We start from the raw sequence: 22623 nt of genomic DNA on the forward strand, positions 1-22623 counted from the left end.
AAAAAAAAAAAAAAAGAGAAAGAACTAGAAAACGGAAAAAAAGTATTACGTCCCCGTTACCTTTTCCCCAAGTGAACCAGAAGAAGAAGAAGACGGCGAAGAAGAACAGATTAGGAACGCTTCAAAGAAAAGAAGAAAAGCGTAGAAAAAGGAAAGAATCATTGTACATAGTCCGCTGTTCGCCAGTTTCTTTTTCTTCTGTAGAATTCTGCGAGCGCCGCGTTTCCCTCAACTTGATCTTTCTTTAACCGTATCCCCTATAGAATTGCTGCATTTAACGCCACCTATAAACCCGAAACAACGAATTTCTCTTCCCCTCGATGTACAGCAATCCGTAGTGTGAGACATCGCATATTCAATTTTTTCAAACATCATCGATTTATCCGGAATTGGCTGAGGATGATTAATTTTCACGCTAGAAAGATTACTGCATCGACGCCTAAGTTATCTGCAGAAATTTATATATTATATATTATAGTAATTATTATTATTATTATTATTATTATATTATTATTATATTATTAATATTATTATATTTTAATATTATTATTATTATTATTATTATTATTATTATTATTATTATTATTATTTGTACGTAGCGGAAACAAATTATAAATTATGTATATACACCATCGATAGATTGAATTACATCATTAAACACAGCAGAAACCAATGTCCCATCATTGTCTTCCACCTCTTTCTTCTTTTTTTTTTTTTTTTTGCTTTCTTAAGAGTTAATTATTGATAGATACTTTATAAAGTTTTTGCACAACGAAGGAATATGATTTACGTACTCATTAATGGAATGATCTTCAGATATACGAAATATGTATATATTTTCTTCTATTTTGAATTGCTGAATGTTCGAGGGATCTTTATATAAACGTAAAAAATAGAAAGAAAATTGGACGAACGTTCATAGGGGATCAGAGTCCTATATCTCTTTGCGCATCGTTGAAATGCTAATTCCAATCTTGAATTGTTTCCGATTTGCTGTGATTCAAGTTGATTTCGTCCGAACCATCCACGTACGCATTACGTTTCGATTATAATTATAACGATATTGCTAAAGATGTGGATGAAATAATACGACAATAGTAAAAGATGATAGCATAGTTCGAGGATCGTTTTGTCGCTTTATAAAATTACTTTAAACTATATCTATTTTATTTTTAGATTTTCGAGTCTGATAAACTACAGCCAAACGCAGGTTTAAGAAGGCGATAGTTAATTTATCCTCTTAGACATTGCTCGAGGTTGAAATATAATTTAAAAAGTGGCCGAAGATCGAAGCAATCGTGTCTGAATGGAAGAGAAAAAGAAGGAAACGCAACGAAGTTCTCTAAAATCGTTGCTACTTTGTTCATTCGTTCTGTATGAAATTTACACGTCAAGCTAAACTACATCAAACTCGTTTCACGTAAAACGTGACGAACATCATTTTCTCTAACGTAATTAAGGTAGATCCGTGCTCAGAATGTCGCAGGAAGTAAATCAAAGTACCTTACCAAGAGTGAGTATTTTTAAATATTAACTCTATCCTTTGGATTAGGTTATAGGTCCTCCTTTAACGTACAATTACTAAAATAATGAATTATTTTAAATAATTGTACGTATCTTTCGATCGTCCTTTAACAAAATATAGAAAATTTAAAAAACCTTTTATTAAATAAAACAAAACTCGTTCTTCCAGTTTAATTCAATTTAGGATCTTACAATTGTAGAATTAACGTGCCACTGACAGGTTTATTGACGTTTCAGGAATCTGTCGTGGCGATTTCATACTTGCAAGAACTGGAGAAACACTTTTTCGAATTGGTCGCCTATGGGAATGTTCCGGACGTGAGGGAGTTTCTTGAAAATAATCCGCAATTCAATATCAACGCTGTTGACTTTCAGGTAAGATTAATATTAATATATATTAATATATAATATTATATAATACTAATTATTATATAATATTAATATATAATAATTTTATCAACTTTATCGAAGAACTTAATGGTCGAGTTATTAAATGTCGTGAAGGTCCCGTGTATTTTAATTCCTTTAGTACCTACTTTTAAGCAGAGTCTCTTCTAATTTTAATTTATCGATCGATCGTAAATTTACGAGCTTTTCAAGTATCACGTGATTGTAATATCGTTACGTGCGAGACATTATCGGTTACACTAAAAATAATTCACGGTAAATTCAATAAATAACTCATACTACGATCGCTATTAAAGCTTCCTTTCCAAAATTACATTAAACGATCGTACAGAGATATGATTTATTATACATTGAAAAATACGCCGCACACATTTTTCGCTTAACATTCTTCACAAAATTCCCGAATTTCTGCAGTTCTCTGTACCACGTTCTGTATCAAGTTATGCAGTCATATTATACGGATTTCGTTTATCAGAAAATTATCGATTTGATCAGTAGCAAAATTTTCTTCGAAATTATTCCATGATATTACGACGATGACGATATCCAATAATACGCACAATGCGATGATCGTTTACTAACTCCTCTCGTATACCAGCTGCAAGCGTGCACTTTGAAAGATGTAGCAAAAATTTAGTGGAATTTGGTGAAAAACAGCTTCCCTTTTCGTGGGAGGTCGTAAAAATCGTCGGCTTTATCTATCGCCGGTTTCCCACAACATAACCGTAAGTGGTGTCCGTCGTTCACGTGTCGATTCAGTAGAAGGCCGCAGGTAAAGTGGACACGCCGACTATTTTCTTCGTGTCACGGCTCCCCTTGACCCCTTTTCCCGAGATCATTTCCGATGATTTACACGATGGGCCGTTCCTTTTCCGAAAAGTTCAAACAGCAACGCCGTCTCTTTGTTCAAATCGCGGCAAACTATCGATAAAATTGTGAAACGAGGAAGAGGGAGGAAGAAACGAAGAAATGAGAATAGAAGACAACGACGAAGAAGACAAGAATTGAGAAACATGGATATCACAAATGCAAGAAGGGACGAGGAAACGAAAGCGGAAATGAAGTTGTAGAAGCGAGACAGAGTCAAAGAAGAAATGATAGGACAGAAGAGTACAAATGAAAGACGCAATGAGGAAGAATAGGGGAACGAAGAAACGAGGACAAGAGCAACGATGAAGATCAAAAATAGAAGATTGGCGCAAGTATACAGGGGGTGTTTCCAAGATCGCAGTACAACCGGAGAAGAAACGATTCTTCGAGTAAAAGTAAGTCGAAAACGTAGAATACAATTTTTTCGTATAAAAGAACTTCTCATCTTCTCGGAAACGAAGCTTTGTATGAGAAATTTTTGTTCTTACTTTCTGCTTACTTTCTCACGAGGAATCGCTCCCCTTTTTTATTGTGTTACGATTTCAGAAACGCCATGTATTACGAGGAAGAGAAAGAAGACGAAGAAACATAAACAGGAAGACAAGGTTTCACTAGCGATGAAGACGAAGGAAGAAATACAGTACATACAAAGAAGAGCATCGATAATATACGGTGAGAAACAGAAAAACTCCAAAGAGACTGATTTAAGTCAGCAAACGTAAAAAGGAAGAGTATCGGCGAAACACAACAGAAGAAGAAGAAGAAGAAGAAGAGATCGAGGAAACAAAGAAGATAGACTAGAATCGATCAAACTACAGAATCAAAAACAACAAGATCAAACTAGAAAAAGAACTACAAAATAAGGAAACAAGAAACTAAAGAGGAAAATCAGAAGTCGACAAGTCTACGAAATGAAAAACGAGAGAAAGTGAGAAAAGCCAGAACTTGTACTAGTAAACTGAACAACGTACAGAAGAAAAGAGCGAGAAAGCTGAGGGAAGAAAGAGCTGAAGAAAAATGAAGAATCGAGAAATGCGGAAGAGAACGAAAACCGACAGAAGGTAGGAAAAGCCAAGTTTTATATTATCAAGGAAGCATACGAAAGAGAAGAACGAGAAGCCAAAAAGAAGAAAGAGTGGAAGCAAACGAAGAGTCGACGAAACTCTTACGCAGAAGCACCGTAACCGAATGAGAAAAAGCAAGACGAGGTCTCGTTATCTCCGATCTTCACCCCGTCGAGATACACGTACCCCCCGTGGAATGTTACCCCCTCCTTTGGCAACGTTCGTGTCGTCCTCCTCTCTTCGGGGTTCCCAAAAAGCCCAACCCTCGTTTCGCTTTGAGCCGAGGAGACACCGCCACGGCCTATCGAGGACGAAAGCGAGAAAGAAGAAACCGTACAGCGAAAGAGTAGAACAGAGGGAAGAGACGAGCGAGAGAAGTGAAGAGAAGGCCGAAGAAGAAAGAAGAGAAGAGAGGGAGGGGATAGGGCGCGAGAGAAACGGAACGAAAGAAGCGCTCTGGCACCGCTTTGCCTCCGTGTATCTACGGCCATATTTCAGGCCGTCCTTTACAAGACAATGGTTTCAGCCGAGGACCGATAAAAATTATTCAAATGACTGGTCCCGCTGTAAATTCCATCCGGGAATCCCCTTGCCGCCGCGTGTCCTCCGCGAGAGCCATCTTCTTCGTGAGCGTGCGCGTGCACTTTGGAAAGAACCTGGAGGATGCTCTCGTTTTTTGCATACGATATAATATTCGCGAAGACGTCAAGGCCAGCTGGAAAATTTGAGCGGCAGAGAAGGTTGCTTTATTTCGTGTATTTTTTAAGGCTAAAGACGATGGTTGAATGGTGTTTTAGTTAGATGAAAATAGATATTGTTAGAAGGAACGTGAAGGAGACTCTTCTGATTTTGGTTACTGATTTAGGTGAAATTTTCTATGTTGGTAGGTTACGGTATTCTATTTTTTATATTATACGGGCAAATTATTAATAGTTTTCGAGACATTTATGATTACGGCAGAATAATCGGTTCTTCAAAAAATCGACATAATACTCGATGAAAATTCAATCGACATTGTTCTACGATGCGTTCGAATCAAGGTTTCATTTTGATCGGTGTATTAAAATAATTGGACATTCTCCACGTTCTGTTTATGAGAATAACCCGTTGCAGAAGCAGATACGTAATATTGTTAGAGATATACAAAATTACAACTAGGCAATCAGATACGTAAGAAGGCGCGTAAATTTAACGAGAATTGACGCTTGATGTCCAAAAATGCTATTCAAGCACGAAAACTGGAGAGAATTCAGGATCATAAATTGAGTGTCGATCAGCCTAAAAATTAATGTCATTTACTTCTAACAAAATACGAATATAACGTTGTTGGAAATAACTTGTTTCGTTGCACATTCGCAAGCTCTGCTTCTCTCTCAAGCACGATTCTCGCAATAATTCTTCATAACTTGGCAACCATTAATCATCACCAAACGACCAAACAATCCCAAACAACAAATCACTCGCTCAAAGAACCTCACCGAAACCCCACAAAAAGAATTCACCAAACATGAAATTTAAATGAACCGCGCCATCGAACCACTCCGTAAGCAATAAATTCCCTTCCGTTTCCGCACAAAATCAAGCTATATATCCCCCCTCCCCCTTATCATCCCCTTATTTGACGAACGACGACTTCCACAAATACTGCGAATAAAACAGTCGATGCCCTAATTGCTTCGACAGCGGAGAATCGTTCGTGTTTATTCTGACGCGAAAAATCGGCAGCTGTGTCGAACTCGATTTTGGAAAAAGGTCCAGAGGCGGCGTATATCACAAGGCGGGATCGTGTCGGTTTCACAATGTCCCCTGGGAGACGGCCGAAAAGCCAGGATATCAGGAAATATTGTGACCGGTGTGTCGGCGGCAACAATGGAGTTAGCCCATTGTCGGTGGCCGCCTCTGTTAAACGCGCCGCAGATGGGCGACAAACGTCGTCGTCCCATTCTTCCTACGAAAAGGGATACGGCTGAGATATCGAGGGCCAGGAGGCAAAAAGGAGGAAGATACAGGAACGAGAGAGAAAAAAGGGGAGCAGATATAGAGAAGTTGGAAAGTCGATTTCACGAGGACCAACAAGCGAACAGGAATTCCGTGATTCCTGTGGAAAAACATGGAACGCCTTTTTGTGACACGCGCAAGACGATGGTCGGGGATTTCTGTCGTAGAACGAAGTAGATCGTCGTCGTTGTTGTTGAGTATTATGGACATTGTGTAAGGGAGCACGGAGAATGAGAGACCAGTACATACAATGGTTCACGAGAGTATTCTCGAACGCTTGTATTATAGAAATCTTTCAGGAATGTACTATGCTATAGGATCACGAATGTGTGAATTTCCGTTTTTTGATTGTGCGTCGAAATTAGTCGAATGCCTTTTTCTTCTTCTCGGCTATAAATTAAAGAGACGAGCGTTGCGACTGGACTGCGGATTTTTATGAAATACATCTGGAATTTGACAATTAGATTCCGGTTAAGGGCAGGAAAGTGTCTATTTATGGTACTTGTATCGATAAAAGGGAGAGGAATGTGGTTTTTACGAGTCTTTTAGGGTCTTGGGAATCCTGTTATTTTAGATTTATGAAAATTCTTCTTCTGTGTTCCTCTTTTATGTGTCTGGTAGATTATCTTCTATTAGGAACGGTTATTGGCCTACGAAACTGTGAATGAAATTTGACGAACGCGAGTGAAGATGAAACGTCGAAATTTGTCATTTCCAAAGTTTTTAAGAAAAATTCGCCAAATGAAAGCGTGTTGGACGTCGTCGAGGTGCATCTCAGATCGAGCAAAACGCAAATTAGGCGAATATTAAGCAGGCAAACCTTCAACGTACGAAAGTAACGTGACAGATTACAGAATTAGAGACGCGTCAGATGCATCTCCTGAAAGAAAAAATAAAAGAAAGATATGTGAAAATTTGTATCGTAATGAAATATACAAATCGCAGACCATTTCGACGACAACTCGAATCACGTCATTATCCTCGTTATCACGTCAAAAAATTCACGAAATATCGAACATAAAAAAGGCACAAAAACAATTTCAAACCTCTTTGTATACATCTCCGATACACGAAAGAAAAATATATCAAAATTTACAGGTTCCGACTGTTTTTTCCACTATCACGTAAAAAAGTCCCCAAAGCATCATATCAAACTATACAATATCCCCGAATATCATACCTTAAAAAATCTCCTTAAAAAAAGACCTAAAAACATCGATTACAGAAAAAAAGCAATTCCAAACCTTTATACACACCTGCTGCACACCGAAAGAAAGATACGTAAAATTTCGAAGGCTAAAAACGAACGAGATACGTCTGTAACAAGGTACACGTGTCACGAATGATTCTGAGCTTTCTCCCGAACGAAACACGAGATTTTTTTCTTTTTTTCGCTAACGAGAGGTCATGGCCTTTTTTCAGGGTGTCACTGCGCTTCACATCGCGGTTAGTGACAGGAACACGCCAATGGTGGAGTATCTCCTGACTCATCCGGAGATCGATCCGGGTGACACGCATCTACACGCCATCAGGGACAACGAGATAAAAATCGCCATGATTATTTTGAACAAACTGAACGATCTGTCACCCGGATTGGAGTACGCCGGTATAACGCGAAGCGCCGATTTCCCGGACGAAGCCACGCCGCTGGCGATCGCTGCTCAATACGGACACTTCGAGATGATCAGTATGCTTCGAAACAGGCTTCACTTCCTTCCGAAACCTCATCCACCTAGCTGCAATTGCGGAGAGTGCAAGTAGGGGAAAAAAAGAAAAAGAATTAATCAATGTTAAGAGTAAACGGGGACCCTCTTACGCAGAACCCTATAGCAACTCACGATGATTCGAAAGTTAGAGAAAATCGTAGTCGAAACATTTTCATCTTCGACGAGATTCAGCTCCGCTCGCATTGGCTATATTTTATTTCTGCTGTTTCTTCCACGATGCTTCTTCGCGGTTTGTTAAATGTAGCGTGTAACGTAACTAATATTATTTTAAATATTTACTCACTGTTCGTCGATGGATATACCATTCAGCAAATTCGGCTTCGGTTACGTCCATGTCAGAGTCAAAGCGTTTTGAAGATGTTTGTATCTCCAGCGATCCCATCGTCGCTGTTTAAATTGCCATGAAAATGTAAACGATATGCGAGAACGAGACACCTCGTTTATTACAAATTTTTATGTTTTGTCTCTGATATGGATCAACCAATCGACGAGAACATCGATAAATTCGGAAAAGTATCCATAGTGTTGAAATATTTACCATGGATAACTTTCTTTGGATTTATTATTTTAAAAAGATTGGAGAATTCAGTTTGCCTGATCATGTAGTTTGGAAGTTTTCTGCAAAATAGCTATAAGACTAAGAAAGGGTTGTAGCTTGATAATTTTAATAATTTTATAACGTAAGAGCTGTTCTATGAACTGAAACTCTTTAGAAATTTTTCACGCGATAAGAGTAACAACATCCTGGGAAATCTGTATACTGCGTTTGACTAACTTTTTGTAGTTTTGTGTGTTGAACAGGGTTCTGCATAACTGGGCCTAATTAACACTTTGCGCTCCGAATTAAATCGAACATTGAATTGTTCATCGTGATTTGTTCACGCTCAATACATTAGATTCAAAGGCTGCTCTTAATTGCAAATTTTGATAACCAACGATTATACCGCGGATCTTTACGCGTCCATGGAGAATCTGTGAAGAATTGTAGTTTCGTAAAAGGAAAACGAAAAGAGATTCGATCAAAGAAATTAAACTATGTTCTTGTTCGATAGCGTAGAAGCGAACGAGAGAGGAGCGACATTCTAGCGATAGAGAAGTTGCGATTATTCTCGTACAAGGCAGTAGCAAATCCAGCGTACATATGTCAAATCGTCGACGATCCGATTTTGGAAGCGTTCAATTTGTCCTACGAGCTACAGAAAGCCGCCTCCTTCGTCAGAGAATTTTACCACGACTACATAAAACTCGCCGAGGTTATTTTCCTTTTGAGGATAAAAATCCATTAATTAGTGTACCATTCTCTTAGGATAAATTTATCGTAGAATGTGTCATTCTCTTGGAATAAATTCTTGTAAAATGTATCGTTCGTCTATCGAATAAGTTCTAATAGAATGTGTCGTTGTTTTCATAGAACGTGATGCAGTTCGCGACCGATCTGATCGATTGCGCCAGAAGCGTGGACGAAGTAGAAGTCATCTTGAAACAGTCTACTGGATTTGCTCATTCGTATAAATTTATATACCCGAGGCTGTTGTTCGCTCTGCACAACACGCAGAGAACCTTTGTGGCTCATCCTAATGTACAACAGGTTGTAGATAGTAATCAATACTTTGTAAACATGCTTGTATACTATGTAGTAGTACTTTAGAAGAAGTGAGAGTGTGTTTATAATTATCGAGTAAAATTGTATCGTTTGGCGAGAATAGCGTGACGATTCAAAATAGAGCTGTTTTAAAATAGCGAGAAATATACGTGAAGAATATTTCATTAGAGATCTTCGAAATCCAAAGATTAATTAGTCAAATTAGGAAGTTTTTTCCATTTCCAAACGATTTATATTAATCGCAAGAATTACCATCCTTTAATATATACCTAAATATATTATACACAATTAGAAAATGAAGCAATATAATAACGAGCATAAATAGCTTCCCGCCCCAGTAAAAGTTAAACGTTAATATTACCATATTTATAAATGTTGACGTATTTTTAGTAAATTACAAAAGCCAACAATTTCGACCGATTTGTTAATCCTCTGGTTAAAGACACTACGAAATTTCAATTTGCAGTTAATTACGAGCAAGTGGATCGACGGCTGGTACGAATGGAAGATCATGAACCCATGGATGAAGTCTTTATTCGTACTAATGCGAGTCTTCATGCTACCGGTGATTCTGGTAGTGGTCTTGGTCGCTCCAAATTCAAAGAGGTCGAAATTTTGGCAATCACCGGTCAACAAGTTTATTTCATCCACCGCCAGTTACTTGGTGTTCCTGTTGATCGTTTTTCTTCAATCGAACGCAGACAAAACCGAACAGCTTCGTGGACCGCCTAACTCTGGTATACCCTATTACCTGATATCGACAGATCGAACAGAAATCGAACAGTAGCGCCTTGACTTCTCACCTCCGGCTGCTTCCTCAGTATACGTCTGGGTTTTGATAATTTACGTGATGTCGTACGCCTGGTCGTTGATTCGTATGTGCATAATACACGGGCCGAAGAGATTCTTCGCTGGACCGTGGTATTGGTATGACTTTGTATGTCGACTAAATACATCGACTAAATTCGTATTATCGATGGGCGACATTTAAAATGAAAATTACTTCGTGTCACATTTTATTTTCGTTTCACTTCGTAATCGTATTACTTGGTATTACATCGTATTACTTTGTATTACTTTGTACTACGTCGTATTACATCGTATTATTTCGCATTACTTGGTATTACTTCCTGCTGTATGACTTTTGTACATTAAAATTATCGAAATTTCTCAAGTTATGTCATATTCTATATAATCACTAGACTGCGCTCTTTATGAGATTTATGAGAAGTTTGAAAATGTAAAAATATACAGAATACAGATAGTATGCAAAAATACACATAAAGTGTCCAATGTACAGCGCATGTTATGATATTTAGTGAGTTAAACGGATCTAGATTTAGCTTCCACTCTTTCAGTTGCATTTTATGAAATCTAATGTTGCATAGACATTCTAATAACGATATATACTGACAAAAACATAGGATAAATAAGTTGCAATTATTTCTGTTTTATTTATTATCGAATTGGAACCTAAATCTGAAAACTTAAGGGAGTTACACGTTCTTGCGTAACAACAATGAAACCAAGTGATTTTTATGAATTTTTCTTTGGACTAACTACTGATTATATAGAACTAGACCTTTTGTAACGATGATGTAAATAGATAGTCTTGGAATGCAACCTCAAGTATGCCATTTAAATGTAACTTTATTTTGTTAAAACATTGACAAATATTAAAAATCGAAATTCGAAATATCAAAAGAACTTTCTAACGAAAGCATAACATTTTCTTCACTTTCTATTCTCATTTCTTCATTCTTCTTGCGCAAAACTATTTTCAATTTTCCATTGATTAATTTGTCAATTATTCGATCGTTCGATCGAACGAGGTTCCATTATGTCACACTATTTTTCTAGTAACAGTTCTGTATTACCGCTTTAACGAAAAAAATTTGAAACGATGACAGGTTCGAGATGATCATGATATTCCTCTTTATTCTGACCTTCCTGTATTGGATAACTGCTGCGTTGGACGTGAGAATAAATGGTCAGCTCGAATTGGAGAGGAAATATTGGAACCAGTACGATCCCACATTGATCGCCGAAGGAATTTACTGTCTGGCAACGATAATGGCCTTTCTGAAATTATTGTACATCTGTCAGCTGGACTATCATCTGGGCCCACTTCAACTTTCTCTCGGGCAAATGATCAAGGACGTTGTCAAATTCATCATTCTCTTCAGCATAATCATTCTTGCATTTACCGCTGGTAATACTCGTAATTTATCAAAGTTTCTTTTTCTATAAATCAACGCTTACTTTCTTCTTCGTATATGAGCTATACGATATTTCCAGTTTAAATTTATACCGAAATAAAAAATTATTTCTCTGGAAATATTCAACATAGAGCTTGTTCGATTTCGCGAGGTGAAGTTAGACGAATAGTCGAATTTTCCTCTGTTTAACTAATAAAGCAATTGATGTTAAATAGAAATATATTGAGATTTATTCAGGAAATTTATTAAAATTTATCGAATAGAAAGTTCAAGTTCGTCTAATAAAGTTCGATGTATTTAGTAAGGTTGGACAAAATTAACGCTGGAAAATATCTGATCTGTATATTGTAAGAATAAAATTTGTTCGTCCATATTGTAGAGAATTAATAATGGAATTGTTTGTCATTGTCGTTCCTTTAGGCACGTGTAGACTTTATCAATATTACGAGGATATGGTTCAAATCGACGATGAATCGAAAATCAAGACCCAACAGGTCAGCTCGTTCGTTAATTTCTCAGCCACCTTGAAGACTCTTTTCTGGGCACTTTTTTGCATGAGCCCCATCGAAAGCGCTGATGTGATAATTGAGAACCTTCCGGGAGAATCAGAGAACGAGACCATCATCAATCATCACATGTTCACGGAGATTATTGGCTACATAGCCTTCGCCGGTAATACGCTTATCTAAAGTTCCTTTTCGCTTCGTCGGGAAATCCAGATAAAGTTCACTTGAAATTCCAGTCTTTGTCTTCCAGAACGATATTTCCATTTATTCATTACTTTAAACTTTAACATCGTAGTTTGTAATTTATAACATCACCGATGGCCGTATCGCTTTAATATCTGATAAATAAAACTAAAATAAAGTGAAATACTCACGACCTAATAACACGGAAAAATAGGAAAAACAAATATGCATCTTTTAGTTATATGATATTACGTTTAATTTTAATTTACTTTGCATTTACTTTTAATTTTTGTTCAATTTCTTAGAATAGGAAAATTTCCAATTTTTTCCTTTTGGGAGTAATATTTAAAAAATCTCTTGCTATTTTTCCACCTTAAGTTACTAGTGGAAAATGAGTAATAAACATCTAAAATCTTTTTAGCCAACACAACCTGTAACATACAAAATTTAAAAGAGATCAAAGTACATTTAAAATACGCGAAATGATACCACGCTAAAATGTGGATGACATTATGGGAAAGGAGTACAAAATAATTAATTACGGCTTTAATTAAATTTCATATTAAATATCATTCTCCCTCCCACTTTAATGAAACAGAAATATATGTATGAATTTCGCGTATAATTTATAGGTAGTTACAAGAATCGTTAATGTGTTAAAATAAAGTAAATTTTAGCATTTTCACGTATAATATAAATGATAAATTAAGAGAAAAATACCTTCCAAACATAAATGAGATAAATAATAAATATATTATTTCTTTTATTATTGATTTTTAAAACAAAACTTTCATACAAATACTATTTCAATGTTCTAAATATCATTTTTGGAAAATTACTCCTAAAAGTATCTTTTATTTAACAATATATTTTTGTTCTTCTTGTGATCTGAATAACTCCACTGTAATTTCTCTTTTTCAGGATTCACCTTCGTCGGTGTGATCGTGATACTGAACATGCTAATTGCATGCATGTCCAACACGTTGACGGAAATCACAGAGAACGTGATCGTGGAATGGACATTCGGGCGAACTGAAGTTCGAAAGACAATCGATAGTTGCTTTTTAACTCGGAAACAGTAGATTCTAGGATCAAACTAATTAAATATCCGGTTTTCAGACTTACGTTGATTTCATGCTCACGACTACGCTCCCACCGCCATTTAACATTATTCCAACCTACGTTGGTATTCAACCGATTGTCGAGTACCTGAAAATATGGCTGAAACCAACGTCAAACAAGCGTGCACGATGGGATCCACATCACTGTTTTTATATCGTTAGTAAATATAGCATTTAATAAAAGTTTCAACACTATTGGTACAAATGTACAAACAACGTTTTGTATATTTTGTATCTTTAACGATTTAAAAGAAGACAAGCTTACCGCTTCTTAGAAGTATCATGTTGTCCGAAATGTAATGTCTCTTTCCTTTTATGAGGAAATAATAGATGCACATTTTTGTTTCTATTTCTAGCAGAACAAAATGGATCACACGTGATTCAATAAAATAATATAAAACAAAAGAAGTTGTGCATCTATTTTTGTCTTATAAAATGGAAGAGACTCTTGAACAACCTGACACATGCTTTTATTATTTGTGACCAAGAACCTTCCACTACTATATTGAAATGAGAAAATCGCAGGTCACTGGATCATTTATAATCGTCATATTTATGTTTTGTAAATAAGAAATTCTTTTTACTAAGAAGATCTTTTAAAGTTCCTTAAACTGGACTTTGAATGAAATTTTAAACTTGTTCTTACTATGTATTTAAATTCGTGGCTGCAAGCTCCTTTAATTTGAGCTTGAGTTCGATTATTCTGTTCAGAACACGCAATCCCTTTAATTTATTCTCGATAAAAAATATTTCATAATATGAACATAATCGATGAATTTTAAATAACAATGACCATCAAGCGGCTTGGCACGAGAAGAAAAGAAAAGTTGGACAATCCTCTTGTCTTGCTGTTACAAATGAAGATTGCAAGGGAAGTACATCATAAATCACGTTTTCCATTTTTCACAGGAGAAAAGTTTCACAGTTCAGTAATTCCATATTACCAAAATTGTTTTCTTACTTGATTAACACTCCATTTTCTTCACAATGTTAAAAAATGCTATTTGTCGTAATAAAATTAGAATAATTAAATCGCCTTTAAATTACCCTTGGTACTTTACAAAACACCGCCAACCTGTCGGCTAATTTGAAAAGAATTACATCTTTAAAAACGTATTTATGATGCTCCTTCGATCTTCAAATATTTTGCCGCTAAGAGCAGTGCATTCTAACAGAACCGGATCTCTACTTATTGGTAGGAAACCTTAACGGAGGAAAACAACGATGATTTCTCGATAGTGATGTCCCAGTTGGTACAGCGATACTTCCGGAAGAAGGATAAACAAATGGAGGAGAACGAGGTGGAGAAGGTAACGAAAGAGATCGTGGAGCTGAGAAATCTTCTAAGAGACGCTCTCACCACTGTTTGACGAAACAATCAACGAGGCCAAATTGATTTCTATGAGCTTCCCGCCGAGCTACTTGATGAGCATCCGTGACTATCTTAACGCCGAACGAGCAAACAAAAACGTCGTCTTCTCTTCTCGCGCGACACGTGGGCGCGGAATCGTCGAACGAAGATCGTAATTAGCAGATAGATCGAAGAGAAATATCACAGCCTTGGGAAAGTACTGGCAATCTGCGCATGAATTCAATTCACTGTATTGGCGAAGAGCGCAAAGCATTCGTCAAACGAAGAAAGAATTTCTTCCGGCTTCGTCGATCCTCGAGATTCCTCGAAGGAATTCCACGCTCTTTTCTCATTCAAGATTCTTGCTTTTTGTTTGAATATCTTTGACGAGAACAGAGATTGAAGTCCTGTGAAAGTCGTAGTTAAACGATGCAAGTAATAAGAGAACGATCGAAATTAAGGATAAGGATGAATTATTGTAATAAACTGTAGCTATAGCGGATGTCTTGCGCAATAAAACGTATTTTCAGTCAGTCGACGATTCGCTGATGCATTATTCATGCATAAATTCGGCCTTCTTATTATCATAGCACGTCCGGTTGTTTCAGCGGAATGGAAATTTTCCATTACTACGTGACGTTTTCATGACGTGGAAACGCTGGAAATGTTATTGGCTTTGTTACGATGAAAACGTGAGCTCGTTTGATGCGTGCCATACATTACGCTGTAATAATACATATACAGAAGCATACGTGTAATCCGTCATTGGCAGAATTCACATTCATGCGAATCATTAAATTTGCGAATTGTGAACATTACGGAATACTGTTCCTCCTTTCTTGCAGTTTCAACCGTTGTCCACAACGTGTAATATCGTAGAAATTAGTCGTAGTCGACAGGAAAGGCGAATTTGTTGAATGTATCTCCTCCGTTTCTTTTTTCAATTTTAAATTCAAATCCGAAAATAAATCTCTGGCCAGTAGTTTCGTTGGTTTTATATATTTTCTTTTTTTTTTTTCCAGTTTCATAACATAAATTCTATAGCGCAAATAGTACTTTAATTCCGTTCGGTGAAATACCGTTGCGTTTTACTCGCATATTCTATTTGTCTGTCCTATTTCGATTTCTGTTTGCCAGCTTCGCAAATAAATTCAGCCGGCGTACACGGCGTCTCGTTGGAAACATTAATCGTGTTGAAAAATCCCATTAACGAAACGGTTGCAGCTTCTGTTACCGTAAGAATTCGCCAGTAGTATCGACATGAATTTATTTAGAACGTTAGCCACCGCAGATGAAACAGAGAAACCACTTTCAGGATCCATCCATATCAACTAAGTGGGAGGAATCTAATCCTGTGGTCGTTGCGTGAAGCCTATTTCCTGTGGCGAGCCCGTGGATGAAAGAGGACGTATTTATACGAGGTAGGAAAGAACGCGCGTACTCTACCCGGAACATCTAGAAACCCCGTGAATAAGAGGGTTTAACGACCCTTCGCAGTCTTGCGGAATATTCAGGACTCTATGACGACGATTTTTCTGTCCGTCTTGTAAGAAAAGACGGCTTAAAAGCTCTTTCCACTAGAGAGCTTCGCCTCTTCGGTTGTTTCGATCTCGGAAAGCGTAGGTAGCACAGCTATGGGGTGAAATATCCCTGGCGAAGAATTATGAGTAAAGAGCGATAATGTTGGCAGAAATTAAAATATTTGTCAAATACAGCGTGAAAGGAAATAGGAAAATTTATAACGTGCATTAAAATTGAGTGCACTTTTTGTAAAAATTGTGCTTCTTAATGTATCAGAGAATAAAACGATGGAACCAGAAAACGTTGACAGAAATTGAAACTTCTCAAGCGGAATATATGTACGTTTCTGATGTTGTAAAAAACATACTTGTTAATGTAGCAGAAAATACAACGGTGGAACCGTAACGTTGACAGAAATTGAAACTTCTCAAGCGGAATATATAGTGGCTTTCAGTTGTTAAAGAATCATACTTGTTAATGTATTAAAGAATAAATTGATGAGGCTATAACGTTGATAGAAATTGAAATTTCTCAAGCGGAATATATGTACGTTTCTGATGTTGTAAAAAACATACTTGTTGATGTAGCAGAAAATACAACGGTGGAACCGTAACGTTGACAGAAATTCAAACTTCTCAAGCGGAATATATAATGGCTTTCAGTTGTTAAAGAATCATACTTGTTAATGTATTAAAGAATAAATTGATGAGGCTATAACGTTGATAGAAATTGAAATGTCTCAAGCGGAATATATGTACGTTTCTGATGTTGTAAAAAACATACTTGTTGATGTAGCAGAAAATACAACGGTGGAACCATAACGTTAACAGAAATTGAAACTTCTCAAGCGGAATATGTAATGGCTTTCAGTTGTTAAAGAATCATACTTGTTAATGTATTAAGGAATAAATTGATGAGGCTATAACGTTGATAGAAATTGAAATTTCTTAAAAACCGTGTAGCTTTCTTTTGTTCGAAGAAATCAAAATTATATTAAGACCGAGAGTATACTCTTTGGAAAAATTATAGCAATTGACATGGATGAAGAGCTGTCGTAGAAGATATTTCAGATATAATTCATTCAGAATTTTTGTTCTTCTTCGTTAAATTTTAAGTGAATATTAATAAAACAGCATTATATCGAAATGAAAAGCCAGGGATAAATAGCTTACATTCCATCGAATAACCCAAAGGAAAATATAAAATGCGAATTTCGTCACCTAACTCTTTTATCGATGAATCTTTCGATCGAATCATTTTCGACAAATAAATTTCTCGCCGGAAGTCGCAATTCATTTTCCTTTCTTCCTTTATTAAATAACATTATTTACCAAACAAAACTTGATGTCCAATTTTGGGAAAAAGTCATTAACTTCTTCTCTCGTCGAACAATTCATTACATCGGCGAATGTCGGAACTGTTATACGTAATTAAATCAAAGGAAGAAACTTGGCTGTGGAAAACTTCTCGCCTCATAAAATATCGTCTCTCGATGGAATCCGTGAAATATTCTTTTAATCCCTGGCCGTATCAAACCGATGTGTCAACGTCAATTACTCAACCCCTTCAACCGTCTCTGCCATGTTGAGAGCGCTTCAGGCGAATTGAAATCAACGTCGACGTAAAATGTAAACACCATTAACTGTAAAACGCTGTAACCAAGGGCAACGTATTCGCCGAGCGAGCAAACCCCCGGAAATCGTATCAATCGATCGACGTCAGGAGCTAGGTAATGATTTGAGAAAGAGAAAGGTAAAAAATTTTAAAATAGAAAAAACAGATGTAAAAAGCAAAAACGTGTCACAGGAAGCATAACAGGGGGATATAAGAATATAAACAGAGCACTCGAACGAATCGATACTCGAGCAGAAGTGAACCGAAGACTCGTGAGAGAAGTGAACTCGACCGTCTGAAATTGTCAGCTTTTTCTTTTTTTCTTTTCTCTTCGTTCTTCGTGACATAATATCAACATTTAAACAACTAAATTGGTCGCGCAGCTGGATAAGCGATATTCGATAAAACGAGACGCGTTCGTGTATCCATTAGCTAGCCGTAATATCGTAGATGAGCCAACGTCATAAGTGACAGTAATCTAGGACGCTCGCCGCTTCCCTCGATTATTGCTTTATCGATAGAGCGTTCTTGACGCGAAAAGTTGCGATGGTTTCGCAATAGTTTGTATTAGATCACCGTTATATACGTAACAACATATTAGAATGATGAAGAAACAGTTACCGATATGGAGGATCATAGTGGTGCAGCTTAGCCCATAAGCTACTATTTCTCATAAAATACATTTCGCAAGATTAACCTGTTTATCGTTCTAAAAGATTATTCTTGTTTTCATCGCTTGAAAAATGAACTATATTATTTCACCTAAAATTTCACTTCCACGCACATACACACACGCACGCTTCTTTGTGTCACTTGTCGTTGGAGGATTTAAATAAAAACTTATTATTAAAAAAAAAAGCATATTGCATCACATTTTTTAAACGAAGACGTAAAAATTACTTGAAACAAACTTTCAGCCCTTCGAAGTTTCAAGTTGTTAGTCACATCTTCCCACGGCCACGTCGGAACGTTAACCGCGCTTATAAAACAGAGCGAAAGAGACGAAGAGGAAGAGAGAAATAAGAGAGGCGAAAGTAAAAAAAGAAAAGGAAAGACACAAATTAAAAAGTTCCACGCTGGCGATATTTCTCTCGATGTTATCTCCGATGCACCAACTATCACGGCAATAATTCTCATATATGAGCAACGCGTGTACGATATATAAAAGTCCGGCCACTTATTTCGCCGTTTGGCGTTCCGATCGACATTCGCGTCGCGCCAGCTTTCGCTTGGTGAAATATAAAACGACTGTGGAAAGGTGCATGTCACGCACGCCGCACCCCAAAGCTTCTCTCACACCCTCTAAATCCCGACCTCGCTTTGACGAGGTCACTACGCGCGCAATTCGAGTCCTCAGAAATTGCCTCTTTTCCAGACGACCACACGATAGCAACGATTACTGTTACCCGAGATAAGGGGCGGAAGAGACGCTCGTTAAACGAGCGAGAAACTATGAACGAGGGATCCTGTTCGGTTCGAGGAAAAGGGAAGAGGGAGGAGCTTGCAATTGGCCAACTTATTGAACTGCGCGTAAGGTAATTATGGGAGAAATGGACTGGCATTTTCTTTTGCAATGAGCTCTGCCAGATAATATCGTGGAATTTATTAGTTACGAGATGCAATACCGCGCGGACGATGCTTGCGACTTTACGAAATGAATCGACGATATTGTTAGTACATTTTTCAAGTGTTCATAGCGATCGGTTGACTTGAAACGAACGAGAGTCTATTTCCGAGAAAATCAACAGACCTCGCTCGAGAAAACTTCGAACTTCAAGCTGAACATTTAACGTGTAACTATTTTTCTAATACAGAAATATTGTACGATGTGTACATTTTAACGAAGCAATAGAAAGTATAGTATATTCCTCACGTTTCGTTCCAATTACATGTGTAACTGCAGAAATCGTACCAATTGCGTGATGTAACAGCTTTCTACAGACACGCGGAGGAATCCTTCTAAAATAAATTTTACCTCCAAATGGAAAGGATGTCGTTCCGCGTCTTCGTTTCAATGCGACGAAAAGAAACACAGAGGGACAAGAAATAAAATAGGACACATATAAGTATTCACCAGCGTTCCTCCACGAAGGACGAACGATTTAAACCGACGACAATGGCCAAGAGAATCTCGGTGATCGGTTATAAAACGAAGAAACGATTAATGGATTGATGGAAAACATAGTAGAGCTAAAAGGATGGCTACTAGTCAAAGGGACGCGAATCTGATTCGTTGTTTCTGATAGAACCAACACAGCCATAAAGATAACGTGTATCGATCAAAAACGTCGGTATGTACAAATAAAACAATATAGCATCGCATGACGAGAAACGATAGACATATGGCATTATTTGCGTGCCCCTATTGCCCGCCTCATTGGCCATTAATCATCTTTCCAGGCCTGCAGTAATTCGTGCTTCGTTAAACTCGTCAGTAGTACATCTCGTTACTGTTCAGACGAACTCGGCTACATCTAGTAGTAGTGGCTAGTAGAAATCAGACTGGCACGCGTATGTGCCATAAATATCGGACGACGCTGATATTTCCAAGCGATGTCGTTCGTATTTAATCGCTGGGAAATCATAAAAATATTTACGCGGACTTCTAATCCGACTTGTTTTCATACGCTACGATGCTTAATCGAGTTTATGGGATTTATACACATGGTGAAAAAAATAACACATTTCGTGGTTCACACGAGATTGTTCAACGGGTGATTCAGAGGAAAAATGGAAAAATTGGATGCTTATTAGCGGTAAAGGGAAACCCGAAAAAAGCAGAGAAATGAGAATTAATATGAACGAAGCTGTTATCCAAATGGTTTGTGTGAAATTGTTGGCAGTTTATAAATGTACATTACTGCTGTTTTTATTTTAATGATTACGGAATGTCTTTCGTTTGTATTCTGGCTCCATTTGATTATTCGCGAATAATTAAATGGGACGTGGTTTCTGTAAAGCTTTTCAACGTTATGGCTCAGCGCTTTTTCGTAATTTAAATTTCCTTTATGAATTTAATCGTATGTTTCATTTGGGACTAAATTCAAAGAAAGAAATATTCCCATTATTTAGAATAGGATCCGAGTATTTTTGTCATAATTAATTTTAATTCTATTCAATTAATATTTTCTTCGTTACATTTTTTTACAAATCAAATATTTGTCGTTTTAATTATTCGATTTCTGACTCTCTTTCCAATATCAATTTTACGTAGCAGTGTTATAATTCCAGTAAAATTATACAAAATATAAAATATTAGATATATATTTACGAGGACTTCTAAACGGACTATAAATAAAAATAAAAAGTGACCCTGTCGCACAACAAATTTAATTTAAAACAAAGTACAGCTCGAAGCCTTATCGCACATTTTAATCATCGTAATAAAATTTTACGTGGTTATGCGAGTTCAATTTTGTTTGCATAAAAAGCTAATTCCACTCGGCATACTTTTAATGAAAGACCCTGCGAGGAATTCAATCGTCACTTGGAAAATTGATTCTGCTATAGTTTTCGAATTTTTACATTCCAGGTAAAGATTTTTCATATTAAAGGAAAAAAGATAGCAACGATACATTGAAACTAATATTCCTGAAACCTTGATGATAAAAAAACTTGTCGAATATCGTTTTTGATGATAGAAAAATGACACGGATAACGTGCGTGGTTAAATAAAATTTCAATCTTCAAATAAAAATCTTCCACGGAAATATGCAAACGAGGAATTGAATAAAACTCATCGTTTGATCTATGCATTTGTTAATTCTACTTCAAACATGCCATTTTATCCTCGTCCATCGTTCCTCGCATACCTATACATATTAAAATTTAACGATTCTCGATTGAACTTTCTACGAATTTCAAATAAACCTTTACCGCGATCTCCTAATGTAATATCGCGAATGCTGTCCAAAAATATGCAAACATAAGTCCAAAATATGCAAACACATGCCATATGATATTAGGTTGGAAACAATCGACGCCAAGTTCTAGCACGTGCTTAGTCAGATTAGATGGGTGTAATTAATTATAAACTTTGGAGAGTAATAATTACAAAGTTCTGGCACAAACAACGGAACATTAATCCTAGTTGGATACTAAATTGCTATTTAAATGTCGGATATTAAATCTGCTATCGTACGAATTTACTTTGTCATTAGCTATTATAGCATTGGAAATTACAATTCGAAATTATAAAATGTATCCTATTATGTACGGATGAACGCGTTTAATGTTTCAATATTTTACCTGAAACGTGATGTTAAAACGATCAATCGTAAAATAGTAAATTCAGCGTATACGTTTATTATATCATAAAATAACTTTTCAATAAAACACGAATTCTGTGAGAGTAGAATTTTCTTCGTTAAGCATAACATTTTTCAATTCTTTTTCGTCCAAGTTCAGGATATTTCAATATCTTACATTACGCGCGATATTACGAGAATCATAGAATATGATAAACTTCATTTAGATAAAATAAATTCATCGAAGTAGTATCTGCAAGTTCTCCAAGTGATTTAACGAAAATCCAACTGCAATCAGCTATCAAAGCCGTACATCGTTAAAATTTGTATTTTATAATTATCGAGCAATAAGGTTAATAATTAATAATTAATAAATAACCAATAGTCGAATAATTAAATTCAAAGACAATACGAAACTGTTTCTTTTCGCGACATTTAACCAGTTAGCTGTTGCGATCACTTTGATAATTTGCGTAGCTAAGATGTGTCGCAAAAAGTAAACGACGACGAGTAGACTCGTCGAGTACAGAATACGTGTGTCTGTTCTAATATAGAATCAAGTTGCAACGAGATGGCTGTTTTATTTTTTAATTTCATCGCTGACAGGGCTCGTTGTAACACAAAATATTGCCATTTCTTCACGACGACTATACTCGTCAAAAACAGC

At 36.6% G+C, this 22623-nt stretch overlaps 3 protein-coding genes across 3 annotated transcripts; all 3 read left to right on the forward strand.

The window, feature by feature from the left end:
• The first annotated feature begins 1477 nt into the window (after nucleotides 1–1477).
• LOC139991106 (transient-receptor-potential-like protein) lies at nucleotides 1478–8183 on the forward strand. The gene is made up of 3 exons (XM_072010919.1): nucleotides 1478–1513; nucleotides 1762–1899; nucleotides 7287–8183. The coding sequence occupies exons 1-3, from the start codon at nucleotides 1478–1480 to the stop codon at nucleotides 7623–7625; spliced, it is 513 nt and encodes a 170-aa protein (XP_071867020.1). The 3' UTR covers nucleotides 7626–8183.
• Nucleotides 8063–9981, forward strand: LOC139991107 (short transient receptor potential channel 4-like). Its single transcript, XM_072010920.1, has 4 exons — nucleotides 8063–8104; nucleotides 8644–8844; nucleotides 9003–9215; nucleotides 9661–9981. The coding sequence occupies exons 1-4, from the start codon at nucleotides 8063–8065 to the stop codon at nucleotides 9979–9981; spliced, it is 777 nt and encodes a 258-aa protein (XP_071867021.1).
• Nucleotides 8364–16587, forward strand: LOC139991108 (transient-receptor-potential-like protein). The gene is made up of 7 exons (XM_072010921.1): nucleotides 8364–9179; nucleotides 9661–10121; nucleotides 11105–11406; nucleotides 11834–12085; nucleotides 13024–13139; nucleotides 13222–13380; nucleotides 14423–16587. The coding sequence occupies exons 2-7, from the start codon at nucleotides 10045–10047 to the stop codon at nucleotides 14591–14593; spliced, it is 1077 nt and encodes a 358-aa protein (XP_071867022.1). The 5' UTR covers nucleotides 8364–9179; nucleotides 9661–10044; the 3' UTR covers nucleotides 14594–16587.
• Nucleotides 16588–22623: the final 6036 nt, after the last annotated feature.

This window comes from Bombus fervidus, chromosome 9 (assembly GCF_041682495.2).
Source record: "Bombus fervidus isolate BK054 chromosome 9, iyBomFerv1, whole genome shotgun sequence".
NCBI lineage: Eukaryota > Metazoa > Arthropoda > Insecta > Hymenoptera > Apidae > Bombus > Bombus fervidus.